A 21,645-nucleotide genomic window follows, 5' to 3' on the forward strand; every position below is an offset into this window, starting at 1 on the left:
TTTTTTGTTGTTGTTGGTATACTTTTTTGGTGAAGAATAGTGGCCCTGAGCTAAGACCTGTTGCCAATCTTCCTCGTGTTGTTTTTTCTCCCCAAAGCCCCAGTACCCAGCTGTACATCGCAGTTGTATGTCATTCTAGTCCTTTCTGTGGGAGGCTGCCACAGCATGGCTTGATGAGCCAGCCGTATGTAGGTCATGCAGATGATCCGAACCGGCAAGCCCTGGGCCACCAAAATGGAGCGTGCAAACTTAAGCACTCGGCCACGGGGCTGGCCCCTCATCCCATTTTCTTAGCCTTCATTTTCCTAACTCGTTGGCACGATGAGGAAAGCTTTCTTGATGACAGACACATGGAGACCAGCCTGCCATTCCATGGTAACTCAAGAGTTGGAAGTAGAGGTTAAGAGGGTCCCATCCTGATGGATTCCAGAAAACTCTTCCTGTAAATGCTAGTTGTCATATTCCTGCTTAATCAGATCTGGCTTTTCCCAATAGCAACTAGGGAAAGTCTCTGTGTCCTCCTCTACCCCTCCTCGACACTTTGTCTCGCTGGTGGGAAACCATTATTGAGTACAGAGTTCATACCTTCCTATCCAAACGTGTTACAGAATTCTAAAACTTAGTTTTCTGTAGAGCATCAACCTTGCACTTTAACTTGTAAAGTCCTTTTTCTTTAAAGGTCCGTTTATCCGTATTCACATATCCACTAACCTTGCGACATCCTTTAAATAAAGGAAAATGACCCAGAGGCCAAACTATGTCCCATTTTCCTACTTTTGTAATAGTCTTCTGCTTTAAAAGAGGAAAGGTGGGAGGTTGGACATTGTTCTTCTGGAGTTTGTACCACATGTCACAGATCACAGAGGGACTTCACAGGCTGCCTGTGCCACCCTTTCATACCCAACCACACATGGGTCAGAAAGCAATGGCAGGGCTCAAACCGGTGACTCTGTGGCTCTGGACAGCGAAGGATCCACAGGGCCCACCCTGACTGTGGTCCTGTGGGGAGTCCGCCATGCTACCGGTGGTCTACCCCAGGTCACTGTTCCTGTCAATGTGAGGGACATCTAGCAGGCTGCCAGGACATCTCGGTTTGCACCTAGAAACCCTGCCTCTTCGCTGGGACTGGTTCTGGTTTAGATTCACAGGTTACCCCATAAAGCTAGTTGACTGATATATATTTGATGGTTATGTGGGCAGATTCTTGGGACCCCTCTCCCTGGTCTAACAGGCAAGTCTAGCAAGCAGCCTGATGGGTATCAGTCAGTACAATAAATTCCATGCTGCGCTGTGAAGCAGCCACAGAGGCCATCTTCAGCCTGTGTCAAAGTGACTTTGCAACCCCCGACCTCATGACTCAAGATGCCAGTGGACCGACCCACAGCACGAAAAGATAACGGGGTACCTGGCACTCACATTTCCCACCTGCTTTTCTTAGAGATTGAGGGACTAATTAATGACGCTGGTCCTTGTCTCCCTCCACACAGATAACGTCAGCATCTCTGAACTTGTTTGAAGTATAACCAAGAAATTCTTGTTTATGTTACCTTCAAGGGGCTATTTAGAGAAAAGCCCAGATGTACTCTATCCCTTTATTTGAAACTGAGTTGTCAGTTTTTTTCCCCTCTTACCTACACATACACTGTTTTCTGAAGAGATATAAGCCACACTCATACTCCCACACCTCAGAGACGTCCCCTCAGAGCGCTCTGTCGAACTGCTGTCCTGGAGTTAGAACTCTTCACGCTGATTATTGAAAAAACTCCTTCACTGATACCGCCTAGACTCTTTACTTCAGTCGACACTTATTCTTAGTCCCAAACTGAAGGGCTGATCTTCTAAAGTCCTTGAAAGGAAAACCCTGAGACCACAGTTCCTTTTCTCTGCCCCGTGCCCTGGGTGGTCCTTCCCATCCCACTGATAGTACTTCTGTAAGACACGTGGCTGTCACGGATTACAAGGACTGGGAGGAGATTTCGGACTGTTCTGAGTCCTGCTGTTTCTGTGACAGGTGCTGAGTTAAACCCGCCATTTCCCAGGCACTGCTTTTTGGCCTTAACCTGGCATCTGAGCCTCCTGGAGCCCCGGGAACTGGGAACTCAGCAACCCAGAGCCAAAGCAGAGAGATGCCCAGAGGGGAAGGAAGGCAGAGAGCTTGGTTCTGTTTAGGGTTCAGGCTGGTCTCCCAAGCGCACTACCAACTCCGTTGCCCCTGGCAGAGCTCCGAATGGGGCGGGGAAACCAGAGGAGCCCGAGCCAGGCGGTCTTTGGATGTCCTGGCGAGCAGACCCAGGCCAGAGTCCCCGCAAGTGTAGCTGAGCAGGATCTTAGCTCCGCCTGCCTTGGGACAGGGCTTGCCTCCGGCGGCGTCGCCAAGTCTGGAGGGCGCGGCGGGGGCGGGGCCGGGAGGGCGGTGCGCGCAGCAGGCCTCGCCTCGCACCACCCGGGTCGGAAGATAAATCTCGTCCCAGCTCTGCTGAGGCCCCTCCACTCAGAGCGCAAACACCAGCACGATGGCCATGACCTTGGGTTACTGGGACATCCGCGGGGTGAGTGAGGGGTCCCCCAGGCGGGTGGGATGGAGGTGGGCGGGCGGGGAAACGCTACGCAGCTCGAACCGGTTCTGGCAGAAGGTTGGTCTTCTGGGCTTGCTGGATCCCAGCCCCGTGCTGCCGCGTGTCCTCTCAGGTGGGCGCGTGCCTGGGTGTCTGAGGGGTGTGTGGGAGGTTACCTGGAGGGAAAGGCGGCAGTCAGGCCTCTCAATCTCTTACCTCGGCCCCGGCCTTCTGTCCCAGCTGGCTCATGCCATCCGCCTGCTCCTGGAGTACACAGACTCAAACTATGAGGAAAAGAAGTACACGATGGGGGACGGTAGGGCAATCGCGTGGGGCCCCCACTTCTACCCAACTCCTGCTGCCTTGGTACCAGACCCCCGTGCCCTGACTACCTGGTACTCACCTCTGCTGCCCTCCGCAGCTGGAGCAGGCCCGGCCCCTTCCCCTCCCCTTTGAGGGTGGCGCTCTCCTTCCAAGGCAGGACAAGGGAGGGGATTGCTGGAACCCCTGTCTCAGTATCTGGGATGGGTTCCCCTTAGGGTTGCCTAACCCTGTGTGACCCTCACCCATGTGGGTTCCAGAGCCTCATTAGTGTTCTTTCCCCCCAACCTGAACTGTGAGACTTAGTGGGTCAGATTCCAGATCCCCTGAAAGTCCCCCCAGGAACGTGGGTTGGACTCTGGGGAGGTTTGTGTCACTCATCTTCTCCACCACAGCTCCCGACTACGACAGAAGCCAGTGGCTGAGTGAGAAATTCAAGCTGGGCCTGGACTTCCCCAATGTAGGTGCAGGGTATGGGGGTGCTGTGGGGGCGAGTGAGAGGTCCTCTTCTCCGTCTCCTGTCCCAGCTTCCAGGTCTCAGGACCCAGTGCCTTCTGCTCGGCCTCTGAGCTCCCTGGTTCTCTTCACTGCTTTCCCATGATGCTCTATGTCCCAGCTCATCATTCATTTTACAATATAATTATTTAGTGCTTACCAGGGCCCAGGCGCTGTGGGTGCAGGTTTCATGTCACCCTTGCTCAAGGGAGGGGGAGCAGGGGGCCCTGGTGGCCCAAGCGACCTGCCCCTGTTGTCCTTCCAGCTGCCCTACCTAATTGATGGGGCCCACAAGATCACCCAGAGCAACGCCATCCTTCACTACATTGCTCGCAAGCACAACCTGTGTGAGTGGGCTGGGGGTGTGATGCAGGGGACTGGTGGCCATGCCCTGGGCTTGGCTGGGGTGGGATGTTGAGGGAGGGTCTGTGTTGTGTGGCCATAGGTGGGGAGACAGAAGAGGAGAAGATTCGTGTGGACATTTTGGAGAATGAGATTATGGACACCCGCATGGCCCTGGCCAGGCTCTGCTACAACCCTGACTTTGTGAGTCCCATCCCAGTGGGCTGGTTTGGGCAAGCTTTTGATAAGGAGGGAAGACTCCTGTGTCGTGTGTATACTAGTTCTATTTGCCAATTGAAATCCTTGGAGCTGCTGATCTACCAACCTGGTCCCTATGCTGCCAGTAGAGTGACCCTCATAACCTCAAATTTCATTAAATGAAAACTGTCAGTTCCCACCAATCTTAGGATAGAGTCCAGAATCTCTAGAGGGGAAATTAGTTCCTTGACAGTGTGTTTCCTTGTTAGCCCAGCGCTATCTCCTTAACACCCTCAGACATCAGCACATTAGCCCAGTAGGCAGTTCAGGGTCAGCCACAGGGCCTTTGAACCTCTCCCTCCTTCCATCCAGCCTCTCAAATTCTCCTCATTTGTCTGGAATCGGCTCGAGTGTCTATTGTTATGTCACCCACCTGCTAGACCTTAAGACTTCTTTCCCTGAGTGATTTTAGTTCTTTGCATCTTTGATTCTGCTCGACATGAGTCCAGAGCTCTGCCAGGTTCTCACAGCACTCCTGGGTTGTCCCATGGAGGGTGGTTGGAGATGAGTGGTGACAGCTGCAGGGACAGTGTGGCATTGATTTCTGCCTTCCCATTGCCTCCCACAGATGGGAGGTGGTTCCCAGCAGGAGTCTAATGACCACAGGGTAGGTTAAATCATAGTCTGGGAACCAACCCAGCTCTCATCACAGGGCACATGGCTGCTCACCCATGGAAGCTGGGGATCATATGCAGCCCTAGGGAGGCCTGTCCCCCTGCCGAGGGCGTCTGTGTCTGAGGGTGGTGACAGCTGTTTTGTGCCTCAGGAGAAACTGAAGCCTGAGTACTTGGAGGCGCTTCCTGAAACAATGAAGCTCTTCTCACAGTTTCTAGGGAAGAGGCCTTGGTTTGCAGGGGACAAGGTAAGGAGGAAGGCTGTGGATGGGGAGTTGTCATTCTTCCCAGAGTTTGGTACCCATTTCCTTCGCCTGTCTGCAGATCACCTTTGTGGATTTCCTTGCTTATGACCTCCTTGATCGACTTCGTATGTTTGAGCCCAAGTGCCTGGATGCGTTCCCAAACCTGAAGGACTTCATAGCCCGCTTTGAGGTGATTTCACTAATCCTCCTTCTATTTACATCTCTTTTGTCTTTCCTTTTCTCCTTGATGCTTTCCTAGTCCTGGAGCCAAAATGAATGTAACTATCGTTAATTGAGGACTTGCATTATGTCAGGATCTGTGGTCACGATTTTCCATACAATGGGTCCTATGTAACCTTTTCACATTCCTGCTGGAATGTTACAGACAGCGAAACTGAGGCTGAAAGGATAAGTAATTTGCTCAAGGTCACCGAGGCAGGACAGGCTGTGCTGGGCTCCTTGTCAGTGTCTGGCTTCCATGGGCAGCAGTCAGTGGCTCTCGCTTTCCTGTGCCAAAGAGAGAAGGTTCAGGCCCTTTCCCAGCATGGGTGACACAGCTCAGGACAATGTAGATGAAGGAGCGTGTTCAGGGGTTTGTCTGTAGCTGGCATTAGTGGAGCTGAGACACGGTAGGCTTGATATGAAGCACCAGAGTCACAGACGGTATTTACTCTTGATGTCGAGAAAGCTTAGCAGGAATCGGATCCCTGTTGTGGGTAGTTCTGAGATTCCAAGGCTGTAGTTGGCCCTGGGACTTGAGTCCACATGTGGGTGCCGCTATGGAAGGATTTTGTCCTCATGTCTTCCTTTGCTGGGTGGTGGGAGGGCATTGTCTTCCCCTTGTCTGCCTTTCCTTCTTCCTTCTAATCACCCAGGACTCTGTGTCAGCGATGGGGTAGCACAGTTACTGTAAATCACCTTCACTGATTGGATCTTCTCCTGTGTATGAGGCACTGCATCAGGCACACTGGGATGCAAATGTCACCCAGCCCTGGAGCCCAGCCTCCTGGGGCTCAGTGCAGCTAGAGAACTACAGGAACCAGGGTGTGTGGTATGTGCGGGCCAGCTGGTGTCTGGAGGAGCACAGCCAGGACCCCCTCACAGCTCTTCATGGATCTCCATTAGTAAACTCGTTGGAGAGCAGCTTGTCTGCTTTATTACAGATTTGGGTGTTTGAGGCATTAGTGCAACAGGTTTCTCAGCCTACAGTCTGTTTTCCTTTCCCATTCCCCATCATGAAATCTGCTTTGTCAGCTACTTCTAATCAGCTCTTGTTCTGGTCCAGCCTGATGGACGGTGAGGATTGTGCAAGAGCTGGGATGAATGATTGACAGGGAGGGATGGGGGACAGCTGGGGCTGCAGCCTGCAGCTTGTGGGCTGGGCCTGTTGCGTACAGACAGCACCAGGATCTTTGAATCCTTTAGAAATTTCTGGATAATCTCTATGTGAGAAGATGCTGCCCAAACACCCCTTGAGTCTATTGCCTGGTTGGCTGCAGCAGGACTGGGATGACGTAGGCTGGGGTCCAGTGAGATTGGGCCCAGAAAACAGGCCAGCAAATGGACTTTCTCCTTTAAGAGGAATGATTAGAGTCTGGCCTGGCTTCACTGCTCCACATCCTCCTATCAGCTTTCACTGAGGTTTTGCTGAGTCATTGGGTGAGATGTGGCCTCTTCTAAGCTGCACAGGCACATTCTGAGCCCCTTTGTTCTGCTAGGGGTCCCTCTGTGAGCAAAGCCTGGGAAGCCAGGTGCCTCCCTCTGCAAAAGGGGAAAGTTTGTGCAGACAGGGAGGACAGGGCCTCCTGTGTGGAGGAGAGGAGGGGAGCGTGGCAGAAAGAGCAGAGAGCTGGAGAGAGAGCCAGGCTGCCTTCCAGCCCTCCCACTTACTGGCTGTGTGAGCATGAGGAAGGTGTTTCCCCTGTGTGTGCCTCAGTTTCCCTTGTGGTACACGGTGAGAGTAGATCGTATCCTGTAGGTAGTTGTATGGAGATTCTGTAGTTATATCGTATTCCTAGTGGCTATGCAGCTCTTGGCAGTGCCGAGTCTCCATCTGTGGTGTCACCTATTGAGAGATCACGTTAGTTCCAGGACATTGGATGAGTTGACTTTCCGGAGCTGGGGACCCCAGAAAGACTGTGTCATGCTCCAACACTTGATACCCCAAGGAAGGGCTTTACCAGGGTCCTGCATTCACTGTGCCTGGAGTGGTGCTGCCTGAGCCCCGTGGGGCACCTGACCCTGGGATCTGAGCTTCTTTTTCCCACCCTCAGGGCCTGAAGAAGATCTCTGCCTACATGAAGTCCAGCCGCTTCCTCCCAAAGCCTCTGTTTCTAAAGATTGCCGTGTGGGGCAACAAGTAGGGCCTTATAAGTCCAGGAGATGCGAGGTGGGAGTCACAGCTGTGCCAGATGTCCTGGCTCTGGAGAACAGCTGGACCTCCATGCCTCTAGAGCCAGCTGTCTTGCTTCTTTCACTGTCTTTCCCTCCCTTCTCACTGCCAGATGCCTTATTGGTCCCTTTTTCTCCCTCCTGACCCTCTTTTCATTCAAGTTCTTTAATGTTTGAGCTCCCCACGTCTCTTCCGTGAAGTGCCACCCCAATATGTTATTCTCCCTGCACTGAAGCCAACCAGTCCATCCTTCCCTTCAGTGGTTGCTCTGTTGAGGAGCCCGACCACCCCCCTGGCCTGGAGAGCTGAGCCCTGAGCTCCCAGCACTGCCCTGAAGAGCCGTATCGGCCTGGTGTGCAGTGCCTGCTCCCCCACTGTGGCCCTGCCCTGCCCTGCCTGATCCTCAATAAAGCCTTAATGACACCTGCTGTGTCTTGTCTTCTTCCTTCTGGCCACGTGGACTCACGATTGACCGTGTTGGGGGTGTGGGTGTGTCCATTTTCTCTTCTATTGTCCATTGCAGGGGCTGGGTGAATGGGGATGGGTGCGTATGTGTGTGGTGGGGGGAACAGGTGGGATTATAGGAATTCCTACTCATTTCAATGTCTCCTTCATGTGTGTGCCTCCGCACGGGGTCTCTGCAGAAGGAGCCTCTGTGCCGGGGTCCCACCTTAACTCGGCGTTCACGGAATGCCTCCTGTTAGCTTGCAGTGCTCGGTGTCATGGTTCTTGGGTGGTGGGAAGGGAGTTGAGCAGTCCACTGGGGTGTGGGATCTGACTGCCTTCAGTCGCCCTTTCTCAGAAGGTTCCCCTGCTTTAGACACCCTTCCTCTGCACTCTTACAACATCTTCAGTGAGACATATCCCACTGTGTTATCAGTGTTGTTTTATTTGTTTTCCTCTCCAACTTGATCATAAATCCATTGAGGAGAGAGTCTATGTCTTATTGGATTTTTTATGTGTGATACATATCACACTTCCTGACATGCAGTAGATATTCAATAAACATTGTAAATTTGACGGAGTTATCTCTGGGTAAGACCCTAGGCAAACTCTACAGCCATGTTTGGGCTTTAGAGCTCTGCATATTGTTAATTTTGGCCACTGGAGATACAGCACAAAGATGAGAAGGTGTTAAATCTATAGATCTGGAAGAATGAGCCATTAACTCCGACTGAAGCATTTTGTAGGCTGTAGCTGCCCTTTGAATAACTTGACCTGAGTTGGGTAGGCTTAGTGTGCCAGGCCAAAGCTGCACAAATTGGCTAGATTTGCTCCTTCTCCCAGACCAATAGATTGGTGTGTGCATTTTATGTTAGGACATCTGCAAAGGAGCGGGATGAATTGGATAACCATCCAATGAGCAGGTTCCACAAACAGTGGCCAGAAAGTGGAGTTGGGTTTTATTGAGGCAGAGTCTTGAGACTTAGCCCATGAGAGGAGATGATTTGGAGAAGAGTCCTGTTGGGTGTTTGTCCAGATGGTCACTGCCTTGTAGTTATTAAATAGAAAGGGAGCAATAGCAATAATGTTAAAGTTCATTGGGAAATCAATAATTAATTAAGAAAGATAAAAGTGGGGTCGGTCTGGTGGTGCAGTGGTTAAGGTTGCATTTTCCACTTTGACAGCCCAGGGTTCGCAGGTTCAGATCCCTGGTGTGGACCTAGCACTGCTTGTCAAGCCATGCTGTGGTGGCATCCCACATCACATAGAGGAAGAATGGCACAGAGTTAGTTCAGTGACAATCTTCCTTAAGGAAAAAGAGGAAGATTGGCAACAAATGTTAGCTCAGTGCCAATGTTCCTTACAGAAAAAAAAAAGATCAAACTGGTAAGATAAAAGTTCAGCAAAGTTAAAAGTTAATGAAACTGATAAGATCAAGATTAGTTAAGCCAAAACCTTATTGAACTTTAACTTAAAGACAGAAGAGATAGAAGGAAAAAAAGGAAAGAAGTAGTAGAAAATAGGAGTGACTCAATGACAGAAGATACGTAGAAGAAAAATATTCCATTAGAGTAAAACAGACACAGAGCTAGAACAGGAGTGGGCATATGTTTCTGTAGAGGGCCAGAGAGTAAATATTTTTGGCTTCAAGGCTGCATGGTCTCTGTCTGAGTTGCTCACCTGTATCTCATGGGTGGGAAAGCAGCCACAGCCAAAGCCAAAATGAGTGGGTGGGCTGTATGCCAAGAGAATTTTACTTGCAAAAGCAGCTGGCCATAGTTTCTGGACTCCTAGTCTAGAAGCTCAAATTAAAAGGGCATAGCTATCTTAAAGTTAAAATACTAGATTTGAAATGTAAAAGTGATCATCAAAGAAAAACAGAACCTATTAATCGATCTTGAAAACAGAGGAAAGACATGATAAAGTTGCAAATGAAGACAACTTTCTAAACATTGTGGTCAAAATTATAAAGCTAAAAACATACACTTTAAAGCCAGGAGTAGAAGTAGAGGAGAGTATGTACTTCAAACTGAGGCAACCAAAAACGACCATCATGTGGTGCCTAGGATCTAGCGGAGGTCCCAGGACTTGGGTTCTTTGGCTCCTCGTGACAGTGCTCGTACACCGTTCAGTGTGAATCTCCCCCAGCTAGAATGGGAGACAAGACCATCTGAGAACATGGCTGCCGGCACTGGTGTCTCCTGCCTTGATCTGTGACTGCCTGTTGTCTCTTTCAAGTCCCTGCCTAGTTTCCTACATTATCATTGTGTAGGCGGAGAAAGATAAAGCTGAGAGACCCCAAGACAGCAGCTAGAGAAAATGGAAGCTCCTTCTTTCTTGTTCCAGGGGGAATAGTCCAGGCTATTGAGGCAGCCCTGCTGCACGAGGTTATTCAGGGCCTCAAGCTTCTTCCATCCTGTGGCTCTGCCATGCCCTAGGGTGCCGCCTCTTTTCCTTGGTGGAAACTCTATCACGAGTATGGGAAGGAAAATAGAGAAAACCCAAGGAAGCCACCTCTCACTATGCAGGCGAGGTCCAGGTGTGTGGCTGTACCTAGTCACAAGGGTAGACCCATATTTGGACAGAAGAGTGGATTTTGGTGGCCAACTGCAGTCACTCTCACACCCAGAAATGTGGGGGTAAAGGTTAAACCCACGTCCACGAGAAACCCTGGGTATAATCCAGTGGCTTAAAGCAGGTAAGAGAGAGGCCAAGGTGTTGAAGACAAGATCTGTATCTTCAGAGAGACCTAAGGGGTGTGGCGATCACCCAGGGTTCCTTGTTGCTGAAATAAGAAAGTGATTTATCAGTGGTATCAGGTGGCACGAGAAACCCTGGGAAGGCCAGGGTGTTGGCCTTGGAAGCTGAGTGACTGGGAAGTGTGCCTAACCACCTGAGGGACTGTTCTAGAGAAAGCCCCACAGCCGCTGCTGGGCACAGACTCTGGAGCTCCTACCCCGATGTATGGCACCAGGTGCGAGTGTCTCACCACTGCCACCTCCAAAATCCTGATCCCTCCTCAACCCCCCTTGCCAGCAAATGAATTCTCAGGGCCTGCTTCTTCAGAACTGAAGTCCCGCCCCACTGTGTGCAGTTAACAGAGCCTGGGTCACAGGCCTGTGCCTCAGCCACAAGGGAGGCTGGAAGAGCGAGTGCATTGATTAGTGGTAAGTTCTGCTGTGTGTAAGTGAACAGTAGCAGTGGCTTAAACAGGACAGAAGTTTATTTCTCATGTGAAAGAAGTCCTGCAGTAGACAGGAAAACACTGGTAATGCCGGCTTCATGGCAGCCTCGATGACTTTGCTTCTGAAGGCTCCATCGTCCTCTGCATGTGGTTTCATTCTCTGTGCGACCTCAAAGTCTGAAATGGCTACTAAGACCCCATCACACATGAGTTCCAAAACGCAGGAGGAGGAAGGTGAATGGGGTGGCTCTTTCCCTCTTAAAGAAACTTCCTAGAAGTGACACAGAACCTTTTTCCTTATACCTCACTGGCTTAACTGAGTCATAGTAGAAGTGACATCTTTATCCTGATAAGTAATGTGCCCAGCAGAAATGACAACAGAAGATGGATATCAGGGTCAGCTAGCAGTCCTCTACTTTGTGGAGGTAGGACTTTAATGTGAGAAATTCCCCACTGTAAGAAGGATGTTTCAAAGATGCATAGGATGGATGCCTGACACAAACATATTCTTCTCATATGTGCCTTTCCAAATAACCATTACTACAGCTGCTGCCATAAAATGCTCCTGCTTAACGTAATGTAACCATCTCCTGTAGAAACAAAACGCACCCTCCACTTTGGCCCATAACAAGAACTACTTAAAGTGTCACGAGCTAGCGTACCCAGTTCCAAGTTTGGGCTCTTTGGGTAACATTCAGATTGATATGTTGAAGATGACAGTGTAAAGTGTTCTGTCAAGGACTCCTGATTCACCCCATGTAAAATGGTAAGGGGATGGGGGGTGGACAAGAAGAAAAACAGGTGAGCTCTGTACTGCAGTTGAAAACAGCAATGCATGCAGATTTGGGGAGAAGCTGTTTTGCATTTATTTACAAGGCCTATAGAAAGCACTCCTTTGGTAAGAGGATTCCCAAGGGATGTTCCATAATAAAGCTTTCATACTAAATACTGAAATCAGCAACCTAAAGTTACTCCCTGGATTGGCTCTTGTCTCCATCATTCAGGTGACCTCACTTTCAGGTTCATGTCATCCAACTTTCTTTTTGTTGTTGTTGTTGGTATACTTTTTTGGTGAAGAATAGTGGCCCTGAGCTAAGACCTGTTGCCAATCTTCCTCGTGTTGTTTTTTCTCCCCAAAGCCCCAGTACCCAGCTGTACATCGTAGTTGTATGTCATTCTAGTCCTTTCTGTGGGAGGCTGCCACAGCATGGCTTGATGAGCCAGCCGTGTGTAGGTCATGCAGATGATCCGAACCGGCAAACCCTGGGCCACCAAAATGGAGCGTGCAAACTTAAGCACTCGGCCACGGGGCTGGCCCCTCATCCCATTTTCTTAGCCTTCATTTTCCTAACTCGTTGGCACGATGAGGAAAGCTTTCTTGATGACAGACACATGGAGACCAGCCTGCCATTCCATGGTAACTCAAGAGTTGGAAGTAGAGGTTAAGAGGGTCCCATCCTGATGGATTCCAGAAAACTCTTCCTGTAAATGCTAGTTGTCATATTCCTGCTTAATCAGATCTGGCTTTTCCCAATAGCAACTAGGGAAAGTCTCTGTGTCCTCCTCTACCCCTCCTCGACACTTTGTCTCGCTGGTGGGAAACCATTATTGAGTACAGAGTTCATACCTTCCTATCCAAACGTGTTACAGAATTCTAAAACTTAGTTTTCTGTAGAGCATCAACCTTGCACTTTAACTTGTAAAGTCCTTTTTCTTTAAAGGTCCGTTTATCCGTATTCACATATCCACTAACCTTGCGACATCCTTTAAATAAAGGAAAATGACCCAGAGGCCAAACTATGTCCCATTTTCCTAGTTTTGTAATAGTCTTCTGCTTTAAAAGAGGAAAGGTGGGAGGTTGGACATTGTTCTTCTGGAGTTTGTACCACATGTCACAGATCACAGAGGGACTTCACAGGCTGCCTGTGCCACCCTTTCATACCCAACCACACATGGGTCAGAAAGCAATGTCAGGGCTCAAACCGGTGACTCTGTGGCTCTGGACAGCGAAGGATCCACAGGGCCCACCCTGACTGTGGTCCTGTGGGGAGTTCGCCATGCTACCGGTGGTCTACCCCAGGTCACTGTTCCTGTCAATGTGAGGGACATCTAGCAGGCTGCCAGGACATCTCGGTTTGCACCTAGAAACCCTGCCTCTTCGCTGGGACTGGTTCTGGTTTAGATTCACAGGTTACCCCATAAAGCTAGTTGACTGATATATATTTGATGGTTATGTGGGCAGATTCTTGGGACCCCTCTCCCTGGTCTAACAGGCAAGTCTAGCAAGCAGCCTGATGGGTATCAGTCAGTACAATAAATTCCATGCTGCGCTGTGAAGCAGCCACAGAGGCCATCTTCAGCCTGTGTCAAAGTGACTTTGCAACCCCCGACCTCATGACTCAAGATGCCAGTGGACCGACCCACAGCACGAAAAGATAACGGGGTACCTGGCACTCACATTTCCCACCTGCTTTTCTTAGAGATTGAGGGACTAATTAATGACGCTGGTCCTTGTCTCCCTCCACACAGATAACGTCAGCATCTCTGAACTTGTTTGAAGTATAACCAAGAAATTCTTGTTTATGTTACCTTCAAGGGGCTATTTAGAGAAAAGCCCAGATGTACTCTATCCCTTTATTTGAAACTGAGTTGTCAGTTTTTTTCCCCTCTTACCTACACATACACTGTTTTCTGAAGAGATATAAGCCACACTCATACTCCCACACCTCAGAGACGTCCCCTCAGAGCGCTCTGTCGAACTGCTGTCCTGGAGTTAGAACTCTTCACGCTGATTATTGAAAAAACTCCTTCACTGATACCGCCTAGACTCTTTACTTCAGTCGACACTTATTCTTAGTCCCAAACTGAAGGGCTGATCTTCTAAAGTCCTTGAAAGGAAAACCCTGAGACCACAGTTCCTTTTCTCTGCCCCGTGCCCTGGGTGGTCCTTCCCATCCCACTGATAGTACTTCTGTAAGACACGTGGCTGTCACGGATTACAAGGACTGGGAGGAGATTTCGGACTGTTCTGAGTCCTGCTGTTTCTGTGACAGGTGCTGAGTTAAACCCGCCATTTCCCAGGCACTGCTTTTTGGCCTTAACCTGGCATCTGAGCCTCCTGGAGCCCCGGGAACTGGGAACTCAGCAACCCAGAGCCAAAGCAGAGAGATGCCCAGAGGGGAAGGAAGGCAGAGAGCTTGGTTCTGTTTAGGGTTCAGGCTGGTCTCCCAAGCGCACTACCAACTCCGTTGCCCCTGGCAGAGCTCCGAATGGGGCGGGGAAACCAGAGGAGCCCGAGCCAGGCGGTCTTTGGATGTCCTGGCGAGCAGACCCAGGCCAGAGTCCCCGCAAGTGTAGCTGAGCAGGATCTTAGCTCCGCCTGCCTTGGGACAGGGCTTGCCTCCGGCGGCGTCGCCAAGTCTGGAGGGCGCGGCGGGGGCGGGGCCGGGAGGGCGGTGCGCGCAGCAGGCCTCGCCTCGCACCACCCGGGTCGGAAGATAAATCTCGTCCCAGCTCTGCTGAGGCCCCTCCACTCAGAGCGCAAACACCAGCACGATGGCCATGACCTTGGGTTACTGGGACATCCGCGGGGTGAGTGAGGGGTCCCCCAGGCGGGTGGGATGGAGGTGGGCGGGCGGGGAAACGCTACGCAGCTCGAACCGGTTCTGGCAGAAGGTTGGTCTTCTGGGCTTGCTGGATCCCAGCCCCGTGCTGCCGCGTGTCCTCTCAGGTGGGCGCGTGCCTGGGTGTCTGAGGGGTGTGTGGGAGGTTACCTGGAGGGAAAGGCGGCAGTCAGGCCTCTCAATCTCTTACCTCGGCCCCGGCCTTCTGTCCCAGCTGGCTCATGCCATCCGCCTGCTCCTGGAGTACACAGACTCAAACTATGAGGAAAAGAAGTACACGATGGGGGACGGTAGGGCAATCGCGTGGGGCCCCCACTTCTACCCAACTCCTGCTGCCTTGGTACCAGACCCCCGTGCCCTGACTACCTGGTACTCACCTCTGCTGCCCTCCGCAGCTGGAGCAGGCCCGGCCCCTTCCCCTCCCCTTTGAGGGTGGCGCTCTCCTTCCAAGGCAGGACAAGGGAGGGGATTGCTGGAACCCCTGTCTCAGTATCTGGGATGGGTTCCCCTTAGGGTTGCCTAACCCTGTGTGACCCTCACCCATGTGGGTTCCAGAGCCTCATTAGTGTTCTTTCCCCCCAACCTGAACTGTGAGACTTAGTGGGTCAGATTCCAGATCCCCTGAAAGTCCCCCCAGGAACGTGGGTTGGACTCTGGGGAGGTTTGTGTCACTCATCTTCTCCACCACAGCTCCCGACTACGACAGAAGCCAGTGGCTGAGTGAGAAATTCAAGCTGGGCCTGGACTTCCCCAATGTAGGTGCAGGGTATGGGGGTGCTGTGGGGGCGAGTGAGAGGTCCTCTTCTCCGTCTCCTGTCCCAGCTTCCAGGTCTCAGGACCCAGTGCCTTCTGCTCGGCCTCTGAGCTCCCTGGTTCTCTTCACTGCTTTCCCATGATGCTCTATGTCCCAGCTCATCATTCATTTTACAATATAATTATTTAGTGCTTACCAGGGCCCAGGCGCTGTGGGTGCAGGTTTCATGTCACCCTTGCTCAAGGGAGGGGGAGCAGGGGGCCCTGGTGGCCCAAGCGACCTGCCCCTGTTGTCCTTCCAGCTGCCCTACCTAATTGATGGGGCCCACAAGATCACCCAGAGCAACGCCATCCTTCACTACATTGCTCGCAAGCACAACCTGTGTGAGTGGGCTGGGGGTGTGATGCAGGGGACTGGTGGCCATGCCCTGGGCTTGGCTGGGGTGGGATGTTGAGGGAGGGTCTGTGTTGTGTGGCCATAGGTGGGGAGACAGAAGAGGAGAAGATTCGTGTGGACATTTTGGAGAATGAGATTATGGACACCCGCATGGCCCTGGCCAGGCTCTGCTACAACCCTGACTTTGTGAGTCCCATCCCAGTGGGCTGGTTTGGGCAAGCTTTTGATAAGGAGGGAAGACTCCTGTGTCGTGTGTATACTAGTTCTATTTGCCAATTGAAATCCTTGGAGCTGCTGATCTACCAACCTGGTCCCTATGCTGCCAGTAGAGTGACCCTCATAACCTCAAATTTCATTAAATGAAAACTGTCAGTTCCCACCAATCTTAGGATAGAGTCCAGAATCTCTAGAGGGGAAATTAGTTCCTTGACAGTGTGTTTCCTTGTTAGCCCAGCGCTATCTCCTTAACACCCTCAGACATCAGCACATTAGCCCAGTAGGCAGTTCAGGGTCAGCCACAGGGCCTTTGAACCTCTCCCTCCTTCCATCCAGCCTCTCAAATTCTCCTCATTTGTCTGGAATCGGCTCGAGTGTCTATTGTTATGTCACCCACCTGCTAGACCTTAAGACTTCTTTCCCTGAGTGATTTTAGTTCTTTGCATCTTTGATTCTGCTCGACATGAGTCCAGAGCTCTGCCAGGTTCTCACAGCACTCCTGGGTTGTCCCATGGAGGGTGGTTGGAGATGAGTGGTGACAGCTGCAGGGACAGTGTGGCATTGATTTCTGCCTTCCCATTGCCTCCCACAGATGGGAGGTGGTTCCCAGCAGGAGTCTAATGACCACAGGGTAGGTTAAATCATAGTCTGGGAACCAACCCAGCTCTCATCACAGGGCACATGGCTGCTCACCCATGGAAGCTGGGGATCATATGCAGCCCTAGGGAGGCCTGTCCCCCTGCCGAGGGCGTCTGTGTCTGAGGGTGGTGACAGCTGTTTTGTGCCTCAGGAGAAACTGAAGCCTGAGTACTTGGAGGCGCTTCCTGAAACAATGAAGCTCTTCTCACAGTTTCTAGGGAAGAGGCCTTGGTTTGCAGGGGACAAGGTAAGGAGGAAGGCTGTGGATGGGGAGTTGTCATTCTTCCCAGAGTTTGGTACCCATTTCCTTCGCCTGTCTGCAGATCACCTTTGTGGATTTCCTTGCTTATGACCTCCTTGATCGACTTCGTATGTTTGAGCCCAAGTGCCTGGATGCGTTCCCAAACCTGAAGGACTTCATAGCCCGCTTTGAGGTGATTTCACTAATCCTCCTTCTATTTACATCTCTTTTGTCTTTCCTTTTCTCCTTGATGCTTTCCTAGTCCTGGAGCCAAAATGAATGTAACTATCGTTAATTGAGGACTTGCATTATGTCAGGATCTGTGGTCACGATTTTCCATACAATGGGTCCTATGTAACCTTTTCACATTCCTGCTGGAATGTTACAGACAGCGAAACTGAGGCTGAAAGGATAAGTAATTTGCTCAAGGTCACCGAGGCAGGACAGGCTGTGCTGGGCTCCTTGTCAGTGTCTGGCTTCCATGGGCAGCAGTCAGTGGCTCTTGCTTTCCTGTGCCAAAGAGCGAAGGCCCAGGTCCTTTCCCAGCCTCGGTGACACAGCTGAGGACAACGTGGATGAAGGAGCGTGTTCAGGGGTCTGTCTGTAGCTGGCATTAGTGAAGTTGAGACACAGTAGGCTTGATATGAAGCACCAGAGACACAGACAGTATTTACTCTTGATCTACAGAAAGCTTGGCAGGTATCAGATCCCCGTTGGGACTAGTTCTGAGATTCCAAGGCTGTAGTTGGCCCTGGGATTTGAGTCCACGTGTGGGTGCCCCTATGGAAGTAGTTTATCTTGTTGTCTTCTGTTTGGGGCACTACCTTCCCCCCATCTCCTTTTCCTTCTTCCAACTACTTACCCAAGATTCTGCCTCAGCGATGGGGTAGTACGTTTATGTTAGATCACCTTCACTGATCAGATCTTCTCCTGTGTATGAGGCACTGTGTCAGGCACAGTGGGGCTGCAAAGGTGACCCAGGCCTGGAGCTCAGCCTCCTGGGGCTCAGTGCACTTGGAGAACTACAGGAACGAGGCTGTGTGGTACATGCGGGACCAGCTGGCTGCTGGAGGAGCACAGCCAGGACCCCCCTCACAGCTCATCATGGGTCCACTTATTGGAGTCATAATTAGTCCACTCATTGGAGAGCAGCATGTCTGCTTAATTACAGATTTGCGAATTTGAGGCATTAGTGCAACAGGTTTCTCAGCCCACAATCTGTTTTCCTTCCCCATTCCCCATAGTGAAATCTGCTTCATCAGCTAGTTCTCATCAGCTCTGGTTCTGGTCCAGGCTGCCGGGCCTTGGGGATTTGGCAATTGCTGGGATGAATGATTGACAGGGAGGGATGGAGGACAGCGGAGGCTGCAGCCTGCAGCTTGTGGAGCCTTGCCCATTGGGTACAGACAGTGCCAGCATCTTTGGATCCTTTAGAACTTACTGGACACTGTCTATGTGAGACGATGGTGCCCAAAGACACGTACGTGTCATATTGCCTAGTTGGCTGCAGCAGGACTGGAATGAGGTAGGCTGGGGTCCAGTGAGATTGGGCCCAGATAAGAGGCCAGCAAATGGACTTTCTCCTTTAAGAGGAATGATTAGAGTCTGGCCTGGCTTCACTGCTCCACATCCTCCTATCAGCTTTCACTGAGGTTTTGCTGAGTCATTGGGTGAGATGTGGCCTCTTCTAAGCTGCACAGGCACATTCTGAGCCCCTTTGTTCTGCTAGGGGTCCCTCTGTGAGCAAAGCCTGGGAAGCCAGGTGCCTCCCTCTGCAAAAGGGGAAAGTTTGTGCAGACAGGGAGGACAGGGCCTCCTGTGGGGAGGAGAGGAGGGGAGCGTGGCAGAAAGAGCAGAGAACTGGAGGGAGAGCCAGGCTGCATTCCAGCCCTCCCGCTTACTGGCTGTGTGAGCATGAGGAAGGTGCTTCCCCTATGTGTGCCTCAGTTTCCCTCGTGATACGTGGTGAGAGTAGATCGTATCCTGTAGGTAGTTGTATGGAGATTCTGTAGTTATATTGTTTCCCTGGTGGCTATGCAGCTCCTGGCAGTGCAGAGTCTCCGGCAGTGGTGTCAACTATTGAGAGGGCACGTTAGTTCCAGGAAATTGGATGAGTTGACCTTCCAGAGCTGGGGACCCCAGAAAGACTGTGTAATGCTCCAACACTTAAGCCCCCAAGGAAGGGCTTTACCAGGGTCCTGCATTCACTGTGCCTGGAGCGGCTGTGCCTGAGCCCCGTGGGGCAGCAGTCCCTGGGATCTGACCTTCTTTTTCCCCACCCTCAGGGCCTGAAGAAGATCTCTGCCTACATGAAGACCAGCCGCTTCCTCCCAAAGCCTCTGTTTCTAAAGATTGCTGTGTGGGGCAACAAGTAAAACTGTGTATGGCCAGGAGATGGGAACGAGGAGCCAGTGCTCTGATTGCTGCCCTGGGGCCCTGGAGAACAACTGGACCCTCCTTCACTCACAGAGTCACCCCTCTTGTTCTTTAGTCCCTCTTTTCTTTCCCTTCACCCCCACTCAGGTCTTTCATTTGGCTTCTTTCCCTACCCCTATCCCGCATCCAACCAGGCCATTGAGAGCTTCAGTTCCCTACATTTCTTCAGCAAAGTCCCCCCAGCATTATCCTTCATGAACTAAAGTCAACCAGACTGTCCTCCCTTCAGTGGTTGCTCTGTTTGAGGTCCCCAAGCAGACCCCTGGTCTGTAGAGCTCAGCCCTGAGCTCCCGGCACTGTTCTGAACGCCAGTATTGTCCTGGTGTCCTGGCCTTGCTCCCCCAGCTTGTCCCTGTCCAGCCATGCCTGGTCCCCAGTAAAGCCTTAATCACACCTGCTGTGTCTTGTCTTATTCTCTCCTGGCCACCTGAAGTCTCCAGCTGGCCCTGCTGCTTCTGACGGTCTGAGTGGTGATGCTGGCAGTGGCTGAGTCCATGGGCATCCTGTGTGGTTGGAAGGTGTTCTGAGACTCCTCGTTCCTGTTTCTGACACCCATACACAGGAAGCCTCCTTGGGCTGTCTGTGGAAGGGAGGCCTCCCTCTGGGCCTGGATCTCTCCTTCGTCCATCCTCCATTATTGAGGGCTCATGGCTGTGCAGAGCTGTGTGTCTTAGTGAGGTGGGCCCAGAGGTGGTGGGAATTCCCAGTGGAGAGAACCAGGATTCCTTTCCCTTCTCCATCGTCTGGCTTCATCACTTGTGTAAGGTCTCTAGGATCGTATCTCTACTCTTTTCTCAGATACCTTCAAGCGCCTTCCCCTGGCTTGCTTCACAGCTGTCATTGGGACCTTGTTTCTTGGTTACTCCATTTTCCTAGGTACCTGTGATTTAAATGTCTTTAGTCCTTGCATGTTTGAAAATGTCTCACCTAGTGTACACTGAACTAATACTTTGGCTGCATCTAGACTTCTAGGACGTAGACCTTCAGACATGTGATGGAATTACTGACAGCTTCTAGAGTTCAGCATTGCTGATGAGAAGGGTGATGCCAGTCCGACTCGATCTCTTTATAGATGACCTTTTTTTTTAAACTTAAGGAACTTTTAGGTTCTTCTTGCCATTGCAAGTCCAGAGTCTACATGGGGACTTAAGGGCTGATGTTTTCCCACTTCATACCCTCCCGGGAACATTTCTAAGCATAGGTTTCCTTCAGGCCATTGAATAGTCACCATTCCTCCATCTGCATTGCATCCTCTGGAAGTAATTTTAAATCACACTGTAGAGTTAGCTGCTTAAGAGGAAGATTCTAGTAGCTGAGGAGTTCCCAAACCATGCCACCATAAATAGTTGCTGACTTGTGGGTCTAGTATTCAGGCAAGGCTCAACTGGGAGAAAATACTGAAATCACTAAAGGACTCTTATGCAAAAATAACTTATCCAAACACAGATCCCATGAAAAAAGGGCCAAGTCTTGAACAGTTATTTCCCCAAAGAGAATATCCAGGTGGGCAATAAGCATATGAAAAGGTCCTCAACATCATTAGATATTGGGGGAGTTATACACATAGATCCTATTACATACCCACATAGGCTAAATCAAAAGGACTGACAATTGTTCTTGAATTTGTGGAGTATCTGGCACTGTCATTCATTGTTGGTGGGACAACCACTTTGAAATACCAGTGATATCTACTAGAACTAAACATACATTTACCCCCATAAGGCTAGTCCTGTCCAGAAGACCCAACAGCCGCCCTGCAGTTCCTACCTTCTTCCAGTTCTTTTCCCATTTGAAACATAATTTTGGAAGAAAGCAGATACGGTTTCAGTCAGTGTTCAAAAAAATATCTGTTGAAGCCAGCCCAGTGGCGTAGTGGTTAAGTTCGTGCTCTCTGCTTCAGCGGCCCGGGCTTCACCAGTTCAGAACTCGGGTGTGGACCTACACACTGCCTGTCAAGCCATGCTGTGGCAGGTGTTCCGCATGTAAAATAGAGGAAGATGGGTACAGATGTTAGCTCAGGGCTAATCTTCCTCCAAATAAAAAAATCTGTTAATACAATTGGAAACATTACACCATAGAAGCTAAAATAGAGAGCTATTCTCAGTTTCCTTCAAACTTCTAACACAATAGGAAGATTATCCTGTTTGTTCTGTTCCCATCCCTCTGCACCATTGAAAACACTCCCTTCTAATCACCTTAGGTTGGCCCTCTTCTCCATGTGGGGCCACACAGCAGCAGCTGTTCATTTGAAAATCAAGTATACACACATCCAGTGAATCTTTTCTTCTGGATTTAAATGCTACGAATCAGTCACCTATAATTATTTCCACAGAAAATCCCCAAAGAACACTAAGAGCCCATCTTTGTTGGTTTTCAGAAATGTTTCATTCCAGTTTGGCCCTAGCAAGGAGAAAGCCAGATCACGAAAGCAGAAGACAGATTATGAAGGATCTTGTAAACTGGTGGAGATTGCCTTTTTCTGGAGGCCTA

General features: G+C 50.7%; 2 protein-coding genes across 5 annotated transcripts; both read left to right on the forward strand.

Annotated features, from left to right (window-relative positions):
- The first annotated feature begins 1,585 nt into the window (after positions 1-1,585).
- On the forward strand, positions 1,586-7,650 carry LOC139040398 (glutathione S-transferase Mu 4-like). Its single transcript, XM_070486995.1, has 8 exons — positions 1,586-2,549; positions 2,796-2,871; positions 3,272-3,336; positions 3,637-3,718; positions 3,817-3,917; positions 4,738-4,833; positions 4,910-5,020; positions 7,104-7,650. The coding sequence occupies exons 1-8, from the start codon at positions 2,514-2,516 to the stop codon at positions 7,191-7,193; spliced, it is 657 nt and encodes a 218-aa protein (XP_070343096.1). The 5' UTR covers positions 1,586-2,513; the 3' UTR covers positions 7,194-7,650.
- Positions 7,651-13,477: 5,827 nt separating this feature from the next.
- On the forward strand, positions 13,478-19,548 carry LOC106827366 (glutathione S-transferase Mu 4). 4 transcript variants are annotated; one of them, XM_014835156.3, is made up of 8 exons: positions 13,478-14,441; positions 14,688-14,763; positions 15,164-15,228; positions 15,529-15,610; positions 15,709-15,809; positions 16,516-16,725; positions 16,802-16,912; positions 19,005-19,548. In XM_014835156.3, the coding sequence occupies exons 1-8, from the start codon at positions 14,406-14,408 to the stop codon at positions 19,092-19,094; spliced, it is 771 nt and encodes a 256-aa protein (XP_014690642.1). In that variant the 5' UTR covers positions 13,478-14,405; the 3' UTR covers positions 19,095-19,548. The 4 variants fall into 4 exon arrangements, with proteins under 4 accessions (XP_014690642.1, XP_014690644.1, XP_070343106.1 ...); XM_014835158.3 differs by having other exon boundaries at positions 16,630-16,725; XM_070487005.1 differs by lacking the exon at positions 14,688-14,763.
- Positions 19,549-21,645: the final 2,097 nt, after the last annotated feature.

The sequence above is a fragment of the Equus asinus genome, chromosome 16 (assembly GCF_041296235.1).
Source record: "Equus asinus isolate D_3611 breed Donkey chromosome 16, EquAss-T2T_v2, whole genome shotgun sequence".
Taxonomy (NCBI): Eukaryota; Metazoa; Chordata; class Mammalia; order Perissodactyla; family Equidae; genus Equus; species Equus asinus.

What these genes read in the sequence shown, in the direction of transcription:
- LOC139040398 (XM_070486995.1), top strand. Translation starts at nt 2,514, where the DNA reads ATGGCCATGACCTTGGGTTACTGGGACATCCGCGGG. An exon ending in GTTACTGGGACATCCGCGGG is followed by an intron (nt 2,550 to 2,795) that starts GTGAGTGAGGGG and finishes CTTCTGTCCCAG; the next exon opens with CTGGCTCATGCCATCCGCCT. An exon ending in TGGGCCTGGACTTCCCCAAT is followed by an intron (nt 3,337 to 3,636) that starts GTAGGTGCAGGG and finishes TTGTCCTTCCAG; the next exon opens with CTGCCCTACCTAATTGATGG.
- LOC106827366 (XM_070487005.1), top strand. Translation starts at nt 14,120, where the DNA reads ATGGGGCGGGGAAACCAGAGGAGCCCGAGCCAGGCGGTCTTTGGATGT. An exon ending in TCTGCTACAACCCTGACTTT is followed by an intron (nt 15,810 to 16,515) that starts GTGAGTCCCATC and finishes CTCTCATCACAG; the next exon opens with GGCACATGGCTGCTCACCCA. An exon ending in CTTGGTTTGCAGGGGACAAG is followed by an intron (nt 16,726 to 16,801) that starts GTAAGGAGGAAG and finishes GCCTGTCTGCAG; the next exon opens with ATCACCTTTGTGGATTTCCT.